Consider the following 10,278-nt stretch of genomic DNA (forward strand, 5'->3'; position numbering starts at 1 on the left):
GACAGTGGCCTCCACCTGGGCCACGATCCACACTTGAAAGTATTCACTGCCTGATTCCCTGGGAGGCTGTCACTCTCTTGATGAGTCCAGACATCCTCACACCCTAAGTTTGGAAGGATGGCTGGGGGTTCTGAGTGCCTTCCCTTTGGACCCTGAACTAGACTACCAAGGCTCCAAAACCAAAAGCCAGAGGTTTGAGTGCATAGAACCAAAGCTAAGACTTGCTGAAGGCTGGAATGAGATAACAATCTCACCCCCAAACCTTCCTGGCTGAAGAGAAAACAGCCCCCCCACCCCCCGTGTCCACCTCTGATTGGTGTGTCCTGCCCCTTAGGCCTGTGCTTCCTGCCCCTCCCCCACCTACATCCTCCATCCTGGGATCACTCCTGTTGAGCCCATCAGAGACTTTCCTGGTTATTGGATACTGAAAGTTTTGCAGAACACTCCTTGCTAACATTTTCATTTCGATTTTTAAACCCAGTGAACCTGGCCCTGCCATGATTCCACCCTAGAACCCTAAAATGATGATGCTTATAGGGTTTAAAGGCTGAAGAGAAAGGAGACTAGTCCGGGGAATGACAGGAGAAGGTTGGCACAGCAGAGGCAGGCAAGATCTCTGCTTCCCAATCCTGGGATTTGAGTCTGAGGAATTATGGAGCCAACGGTTTTCCTATCTGAAAAATAAGGGATGTGTTGAATGTTTCCCATGATCCTCTTGAACTCTAAATACTACAGGGAGGTATTCTGTGGTATTAGAGTCATGAGATCCTAGAACTTTTTCAAGCTAAGGCACTATGGGCAAGGAATTGGAAAATTGAGATGGGTGGCCTCTTGATTGCACTGAGCCTGAGATGAATAAGTCATGGAGCACCTGGGTGGCTCAGTTAGTTAAGCTTCCCACTTCAGGTCATGATCTTGCTGTTTGTGAGTTTGAGCCCTGTTTCAGGCTCTGTGCTGATAGCTCAGAGCCTGGAGCCTGCTTTGGATTCTGTCTCCCTCTCTCTCTGCCCCTCCCCCTGCTCATGCTCTCTCTCACACAAAAATAAATATTTAAAACAATTTTTTAAATGAATAAATTGTCTTCCAACAACATGTCTTTCAACAAGAATGCCACAGGACCACATTTCTGGAGAGCTTTTTCTTTACTTTTTCTTTTTTTTTTTTTTTTTTTTTTTTTTTGACGACCCTTTCCCCCCCGCAACTTTTTCTTTAGTCTCTGCCTGCCTGGCCTTTCTTCGGGCTATTTTAGTACTACCCAGTGGTTACTTAAGGCTACTATCCTCTGCTCTAAGGAATTAAGTATCCAGGATCATATCTAGAAAGCAGAGCTAAAGGAAAAGGAACCAACTGCTTACACAAATCAGGGATGGACAACTGAAAAAGAACAGAAGAGCCAGGAAGACCAGCAAACCAATTTAGTCTTTATTAAAGTGTCAGGGTAGGGTAACACCATGAAATGTCAGAGCCTGAGCACTTGAAGAACACAGAGGAAGGATTTAAGGGCTTCTTATGGATGTAGGCCTGGGTTTCCAGGCTAGAGAGAAGGCAGTGGGTGATTTTCAGATGTTCACAAGGACTTCAGGAAGGCCCTATATTTGGCCAGGAAAGGGGCAGACAGAGTATTTAGCTCTTGCCGAAGTTCCTGTAGAGCCCTTTCCTGCTCTTGCTGCTCCCCCACCACCTGTGTCCTGTAATAGTTGATGTAGAAGTTCACCCAGTCATCCACTATAGTCACCATGGCTTCTTCAGGGATAGAAGGATTAGGAAAGACCTGCAGGATGAGGGGGTGGCAAGGGAGAATGTGTTCAGCAGTGCAATTCAGGAATAACTCACAAACTCTGACATCTTCCTGTCTCTGAATTGCATCCCCTGTTTCTAATTGTTCCCATTAACTGCACTATTACTCTCCCAGCTCCAAATTATCCTCCTTTGTCTGCCCACACCCACCCACAAAGAGTCAGGCCTGTTCTTTTGAAACAGTACCTGGGCTTACCTGCTGATCCAGCAGAATATTAAATTCCTTCATTCCTTTGGAAATGAGATCTTTATTGGCTTGAAGAAGGGCCATCTGCCTGGGTTAGAGAAAGAGACTGAATTTAAGTATGCTTTTTCCTCATTCCTGGGTATTTCCCCGAATTCTCTCATCCCCCTTAAAGATATCTGGTGCCTTGCAGGACCACTTCTCCAACACTTTTCAAGTCTGCCCTGCTCTGAGATCACATTTGTCCCAGGTTGGCTCACCTTCAGGTCCAACAGTGCTATGTACGTCTCACCCACACTTTCCAAGGTATGTATGTCCCTCTCTAAGCTAAATGTAGACAAGGAGTCAAGTGTCAGCCCAAGAGGGAAACGCCCTGCATCTAGGTTCTGAAGGAGGGTGATAGGTCAATCAGGAGATGGGAAGGTGGGGAGAGGTTTCCCTGAAGTTAAAAGATAGCAAGGCCAAGAAAAGCAGATAAGTGAGGAGACCTAGAAAACCAAACGAGGACAGGTCCTTGTCATCTGCCCCACATCTTGGTATCCATGCTCCAAAATTAAAATTTAGGCCAACAAAACTAATATTAATTGACTCCCTGTTAACATGACAGACACCTTTTTTTCATTTTATTTTAATTCCAGTATAGTTAACATACAGTGTTATATTGGTTTCAGATCTATGATACAGTGATTCAACAATTCCATACATCACCCTGTGCTCATCATGACAAATGCATTCCTTAATCCCTATCACCCATTTTACCCATGTCCCCATCCCCATCCACTTCCCCTCTGGTAACTTTTCTCTCTGTCTCTCTCTCTCTCTCTCTCTCTCTCTCTTCCTTGCTTGTTTGTTTTGTTTCTTAAATTCCTCTTATAAGCAAAATCATGCAGTGTTTGTCTTTCTCTGCCTGACTTACTTTGCTTAGTTCCACTTATATTCTCAAGCTCCATCCATGTTGTCACAAATGGGAAGATTGTATTCTTTTCTATAGCTGAATAAGATTCTAATATTTATATACTATGTATATATATACATAGGTATATACATATATATACATAGGTATATACATATATATATACATAGGTATATACATATATGTGTGTGTGTGTGTATATATATATATATATATATATGCCACATCCATCTATCGATGGACACTTGGGCTGCTTCCATAATTTGGCAATTATAAATAATGCTGCTATAAAAATAGGGGTGCATGTATCCCTTTGAATTAGTGTTTTTCTATTTTGGGGATAATGAGATACTTTTAAATCATCACAACAATGTGATGGTAATTATTCTCCAATTCATTGATGATATATTAATAGCAGCTACATTAATCATTTGTGTCAGAAATGGTTTCAAGCATGTATTGAGGTATTTCTCCTTATAAAACATCCTATTAGAAAGGGACTAATAGTAGTCACATTTTGCAGATGAACCACCTATAAGATGTGGGGAATTGTACTCTACAGGGCCATGCTCCATAAGAATGGAGACACATCTGTCTTGTTCTCAACCATATCATCAAGTATTCAACAAAGCAGAAATGCTTTTCTTCTTTTTAAATATTTTCCTAATGTTTTCCATTTTCAGTAGATGTTTTTCAAATTTCAAAATCAGCACATGCTAATTGAAGTATTTTGAAACAATACAAAAATGTACACTGAAAAAGTTGGTAGTTTTGTTTCCTCCCCCCAACAAAGTAACCAGCATTAAAGATGTATTTATTTCCTGTCACATCTTTCTTCATTCAAAAACCAACATTTATAGGTACATATATATTCATAAAGGCTTTGCTGATTTACTTTTTTGTTTATAGTATGTTCTTAATTAACAGCAAAATTGATTTCCCTTTGGTGTACAATTTATGACTTTTATTACATAGATTCATACTCTCACAATCAGGACACAGAACATTTCCATCACCACATAAAGCTCCTTCATGCTACCCCTTTGTAATCACCCCCACTCCCCTCCCTAAACCTTGCCAACCACCGATCTGTTCTCCATCCCAACAATTTGGTGTTTGTGAGGATGTCTTATAATGGAATTCCACAGTATGTAACCTTTGAGTGTGGCTTCTTTCACCCAGAATAATGCCTTTAGCATTCAGGCAAATTGTTGCAAGTAGCAATAAGTTGTTCCTTCTCATTGCTGGGTATGCATCACATGGATGCACTATAGTTTGTTTATTCATTTACCCACTGAAGGACATATGGATTATTTGCATTTGAGGCAAGTATGAATAGAGCTGCTATAAATATTTTTATACGGATTTTTGTGTGAACATGTTTTCATTTATCTAGGGTAAAAAAATATTTGTTACCACTGAGGGAAATGATTGCAATACAACCTGGCAAGGAACACGTATACAGAATTTATGACAAACTCTTATAGTTTGATAATGAAACAGTCTGGTTTTTTAAGTTGCCAAAAGACTAGAACAGATATTTCACAAAGAAGATACACAAATAGCCAATAAGCATATGAAAGGACATTCAACATTATTACTCAGCAGGGAAATACAAATTAGTGCTACAAAGTGATACCACTGCATGCCCATTACAATGACTAAAAATTTAAAAGCCAGATTAAGTGTTGGTGAGGATATGGGATGACTAGAACTGTCATACATTGCTAGTGGGAGTATAAATGTTACAACCACTTTGGAAAACAATTTGGCAATTTCTTATAAAGTTCAACATACACTTACCACATGACCCAGCAATTTCACTCCTAGGTGGAGTTCATGAGAAATGAACATACATGTCTACAAAAACACTTACATGCAAATGCAAATGTTCACAGCAGCTTTATTCATGAAAAAAAAAAAAAAAAAGGAAACAACCCAAAAGTCCAATAACCACTGAATAGATATACAAATTGTGGTATATTCACACAATTAAATACTACTCAGCAATGAAAAGTAACAGATTAATGGTACTCATGACAACATGGATGAATCTGAGAATAATTCTGCTGAGCTAAAGAAGCCAGACATAAAAGATTATATACAGTATAATTCCATATCTATGAAATTCTCGAATAGGTAAAAATGATCTATAGTGAAAAAAGCAGATCAGAACACAAGAGTAGAGGGGCACAGTTGCTTAAGTGTCCAACTTCATTCAGCTCAGGTCATGGTCTTGCGGTTTGTGAGTTTGAACCCCACATTGGACCCTCTGCTGTGAGCACAGAGCCTGCTTCAGAGCCTCTGTTCCCCTCTCTTTTCCCCTTTCCTGCTCACTCTCTCTCTCTCTCTCTCTCTGTCTCTCTCTCTCAAAATAAATAAATAAACTTAAATATATTTTTTTAATTAAAAAAAGAACACAAGAGTGGAGATTAAAATGCAAAGCTGCCCAAGGGAAATTTTTTGGACAATAGAAATATATATAGATTGATTATGACAAGCATTTTCATGCACTGTTAGTAGGAATATAAATTGGTAAAGCTTTTTAAAGGGATAACTTGACAAAACTTGTTTCAGTTAAAATACACATACGATTCAACCCAATGATTCTGCCTTGAACTCTATTTTAAAGAAAAGAATGAAATTATTTGTAATAATGAAAAGGTAGACAAACCCAAATGCCCATTACTATGAGGAATTATTAAAGAAATTATGGCACATTCATAGTATGGAATGACATGCAGCTATTAAAATAAATGAAGTCGATATATATGTGCTGATATGAAAAGATCTCTATTATAATGTTAAATGAATCATAATTAGAGCAGACTACCCCAGGCTGCAACTATGGGAGTATGGGAGTAAGGATTAATGTAAAACTATATATTTCTGTGTGTGTGTGTGTGTGTGTGTGTGTGTGTGTGTGTGGTAAACATTGCGTACACATTCGCGCGCGTTTGTGTAGAATAGTACACAATGTTTACTTCTGGGGATTGACTAATATTTGTTGGGAAATGGGAAAAGAGATAAATGTCGAGGGAGAACTTGATCTTATCTATTTATATTATTGTTTGAATTATTTCACAGAAAGAATGCATCCTTCTATTATTTTTTTAATTCTCACAAAAAATACAAAATTAAAAAGATGGTGTATTTCTAAAATCATTAGCCTCAAATATGCGTCCTGCCTCAGTGCCTAGAAGAGTAGCAGCTGCTCACTAAATATTTGTTAAATGAATAAATGAATGATTTTGTCACTTTTCAGCTCTGTAACCTCAGTGAAGTCACTCCACATACATCTTAGTTTCCTTGTTTGTGAAGAAGGAATAAAATAATAACTACTTTACAAGGGCTACTGAGAGAATAAATTTATTCATTCTACTATTTGGTATTTGGCACCCACCCACCTTGTGCCAGGCACTGGATATATATTCAGTGCCAAAGACAAAGTTCCTGTCCTCCTGGAGTTTATGTTCTAGTGGCATGAATAGAGGATGAATTAATTATAAGGAAAACATTTGAGAAATAGGGCAGGACCCAATCTACGGAGCTTTGTGGGTCAAGACAAGAAGTTTGTGTTTTTTATTTCCAAGTGTGAAGAAAAACCACTGAAAGATTTGAAGGAGAGTGTTTCTTCCATAAAAGTAATTGGAAGTCACTAAGAGGTTTTAAGCAGAGGAACTTTAAACTTCGTGGACAGTGGACTGTAAGGAGGCAGCAGTGGAAGTGTGGGGATCAATGAGGGTAAAGTCAAGGAGACAAGCAGTTTGTAATATTCTGCTCAGTGTTTGGTATACTGTTGAATGCAGGCTGCCAAGAGGTTTCATGGGGGTAGGAAAAGGGGAACAATCACTCATCTCTTTGTTAAGTCACTGATCTGGACACTTCTCAAAGAAGTGTATGATGAGTCCTTGTCTTCAGACACTTACAGTCCATTTGGAAAGACAAGACATAGATACCTAACAAATGCAAACACAAACTGGCTCCAGAAAGCACATGCTGAGAGTTAAATAAGTGCTACAGTTAAATAAGGGCTGCCATGGTATCTGAGCAGGGGGAGGTTAATGTGGACAATAGCGGTCAGTAAAGCTGAGAGGCCCATAATTACTGTGATACTATATAGCAATTTGCCCAGAACAACTCCAGTCTGTTTTCCCAATTAATAAATGCAATTATTAATAGTGCCTCCTTTAATGACACTCTCAAAAATTCTGATTTGGGGGGCGCCTGGGTGGCGCAGTCGGTTGGGCGTCCGACTTCAGCCAGGTCACGATCTCGCGGTCCGTGAGTTCGAGCCCCGCGTCGGGCTCTGGGCTGATGGCTCAGAGCCTGGAGCCTGTTTCCGGTTCTGTGTCTCCCTCTCTCTCTGCCCCTCCCCCGTTCATGCTCTGTCTCTCTCTGTCCCAAAAATAAAATAAAACGTTGAAAAAAAAAATTTTTTTTTAAATTCTGATTTGGATAATGAATTATATGGTGATGCTAATCATGAGGGCCATTTGAACTGCCTCATATGGAGGAAAAAGCCCTACATTTGAATACTTGACATTAACTCCAAATAATGGTCAACACGTAAATAGCATATTCTGTGTGCCAAACGTAGTTTGAAAAGCTTTACATATATAACACATTTGATATTCATCCCAACCCTATTGTCTTATTAGTAGTATTCCCATTTTACAGATGAAGAAACTGAAAAACAGTGAGTTAAGAAACTTGCCCAAGATCTCATAGATACTAAGTTACAGAACCTAGACTCAAACTAAGGCCCTCTGAGGGAATTCACTCATAGCAGTTGGCTTCAGAGTTCAGTGCACTCACAGAGGCTAACACTTAAAATATTACACATTTGTCAGTGTGGAGGTTCCTCAAAAAGTTAAAAATAGAACTACCCTATGATCCAGCAATTGCACTACTAGGTATTTACCCAAAGAATACAAAAATACTAATTCAAAGGGATGCGTGCACCCCAATGTTTATAGCAGCAATATATATAGTAGTTTATAACAGCCACACTGTGGAAACAGCCCAAGTGTCCATTGACTGATGAATGGATAAAGAAGATATTACACACACACCCACACACACACCCACACACACACACACCCCCCCCCCCCACACACACACAATGGAATATTACTCAACCATTAAAAATAATGAAATTTTGCCATCTGCAATGACATGAATGGAGCTAGAGAGGATTAGGCTAAGCAAAATAAATCAGTCAGAGAAAGACAAACACCATACGATGTCACTCATGGAATTTCAGAAACAAAACAAATGAGCATAGAGGAAAAAAGAGAGAGAAAGGCAAACCAACAAAATGGACCCAACTATAGAGAGCAAACTGATGGTTACCAGAGTGGAGGTGGGTGGAGAGATGGGTTAAATAGGTGATGGGCATTAAGCAGAACACTTGTGATGAGCACCGGGTATTGTATGGAAGTGTTGAATCACCGAATTGTACACCTGAAACCAATATGACACTTTGTTAACTAACTGGAATTAAAATAAAAACATAAATACATACATACACACATACATATGTAAAATATTATATGTTTGTAACCCTTCAATTTTTCACTCTACCAAGAAACTAAAATTAAAAAAAAATAATGATAATAATGAAGTGCCCCAGGTCTATCTTAGCAGCAAGGAGACTCTGTGTAGGTCTCAGATAAGGTGAAGCGGGGTAGAAGGGCTTCCAGGTTGAGGTCCAAGAGGATAGTCTGATGTGGTTTTGGAGTGGTGGTGGGTCCAAACTAATGGCCAAGAAAGAATTCTTGAGACATCTTTGGTGCAAAAAGGTGATGTTATTAAAGCACAGGGACAGGACCTGTGAGCAGAAAGAGCTGCACTAGGGCTGTGATGAGTGACCAATTATATACTATGGATTTGGGGGAGGTAAAGGCAAAAGGGAGACCTCCAAAAGACTTTCATATGCTAAAGAGGACTCCTACCATACTGGAGGCATTGCTATTGTCAAGTTAAAGTTGTTTTCCCTCTAGTAAGATATTAACATTATGACAAGACAGTTGGGAGTTTATTGGAGGAATGTTTTACTCTGCCTATCTCAAATATTTGTCAATGGGCTGCAGGTTATAAATTTAATTTTATTTGTATTTTCATCTTGCCTTTATTCTCCACATCACCATGGAGGGGAGGGTAGTGTTAGGGCTCCAGGAAATTGAGTCTATGGGTTTCTGGAGGTTAGGCTATTGATAAGATGGCCTTTTTCTTATAATTTACTAAGACATTTATAAACTTATGGAGACTCATGTCCTGAATGACTGTGCTCTGTATCAATTATCCATTGGTTTTCCCCTTTCCTTTGTTCTTGGGCAACTGTGAGTGCCTGAGGAAGGTCACATATATCCCACCTGGGGTGGGTGTAGGGGGTTGCTGGCTTGTGCTTTGCCCTCACTTGCCTTATGCTTCCTTATCAGTTCGGAAAAATCAGAAGTTTCAACCAGGGAGTCAGACTATGGGAGTCCAAGAATGCCAGACTAAGAAACCCAGATGTTTTATTTTCTGCTTTCAAAAAAAAAAAGAGAGGGGGCACTTTTAGCAAATTTCAACTTTGGAATCAGTACATTGCACTAGATGGAAGGAGAAAGGGAGAGAGGGAAAGAGAAAAAGGGGTGAGTTGGGAGACAGAAACACTGTCTTTAGACTCTCCCCTCAATTTCATGGATAAGCACAATAAACACACAATAGACACCCCAGTAAACACACAAGAACTTCTTGCCTATTTCTCATTTTCTGAGACTATTAATTAGAACCCCTTGATTTTCTCATTCCTCGGATGTCCTAAAGATCCTTTCAGAAATAATACTCTTCCAGTCATGAGATCCCAGGATCTCATGGATGGATCATTTGCTCCAACTTCTCATGCATTAGTTCATTCTTTCATCCATGCATGCATTCATAGTATCTTTTAAGCACCTACTGTGTGTTAGGTTCTGGGGATAAAATAAGGAGTAATATATAGTCCCTGCCTTCACAACAACAACAACAACAACAACAAAAGTACCTGAGGCCCAGAGAGGGACACTGACTTTCCCAAAATCACACAACTAAAAATTCTGTGGCCGCACTGGTTCTCAAACACAACGGTTCCCCAGGGATGCCCTCTTTCCTTCTCCCCAAAACTGAGAGTTGCGGGTTACAGGAAAGCAGGTATCTCCAGGACTTGGCAGGCTAAACCGTTCCCACTGTTCGGGCGGCCCAGCTACAAAAGGGCGGGGACCAGCCCTGGGGTGTCCTCAGAGAAGCCAGGAGGTAAGAGAGGAAATGTGGGTTCCCAGGCTGCACAAAGCAGGACGCGAATGCCCGCGACCTTTTGGCGAGGAAAAATTGCACCTCTACAGCCGCCGTAGCCAAGCCG

The 10,278-nt window shown here is 40.0% G+C and overlaps 1 protein-coding gene across 1 annotated transcript; it reads right to left on the reverse strand.

Moving 5' to 3' along the window:
* Nucleotides 1–1,400: 1,400 nt before the first annotated feature.
* AHSP (alpha hemoglobin stabilizing protein) lies at nucleotides 1,401–2,323 on the reverse strand. The gene is made up of 3 exons (XM_047838965.1): nucleotides 2,242–2,323; nucleotides 1,994–2,072; nucleotides 1,401–1,771 (listed from the first exon to the last, which is right to left on the reverse strand). The coding sequence occupies exons 2-3, from the start codon at nucleotides 2,066–2,068 to the stop codon at nucleotides 1,568–1,570; spliced, it is 279 nt and encodes a 92-aa protein (XP_047694921.1). The 5' UTR covers nucleotides 2,069–2,072; nucleotides 2,242–2,323; the 3' UTR covers nucleotides 1,401–1,567.
* Nucleotides 2,324–10,278: the final 7,955 nt, after the last annotated feature.

The sequence above is a fragment of the Prionailurus viverrinus genome, chromosome E3 (genome assembly GCF_022837055.1).
Source record: "Prionailurus viverrinus isolate Anna chromosome E3, UM_Priviv_1.0, whole genome shotgun sequence".
Taxonomy (NCBI): Eukaryota; Metazoa; Chordata; class Mammalia; order Carnivora; family Felidae; genus Prionailurus; species Prionailurus viverrinus.

Coding starts and splice junctions, on each gene's coding strand:
- AHSP (XM_047838965.1), bottom strand. CDS start 2,068: ATGGCCCTTCTTCAAGCCAATAAAGATCTCATTTCCAAAGGAATGAAG. Junction 1,772..1,993: donor ATATTCTGCTGGATCAGCAG/GTAAGCCCAGGT, acceptor CTCATCCTGCAG/GTCTTTCCTAATCCTTCTAT.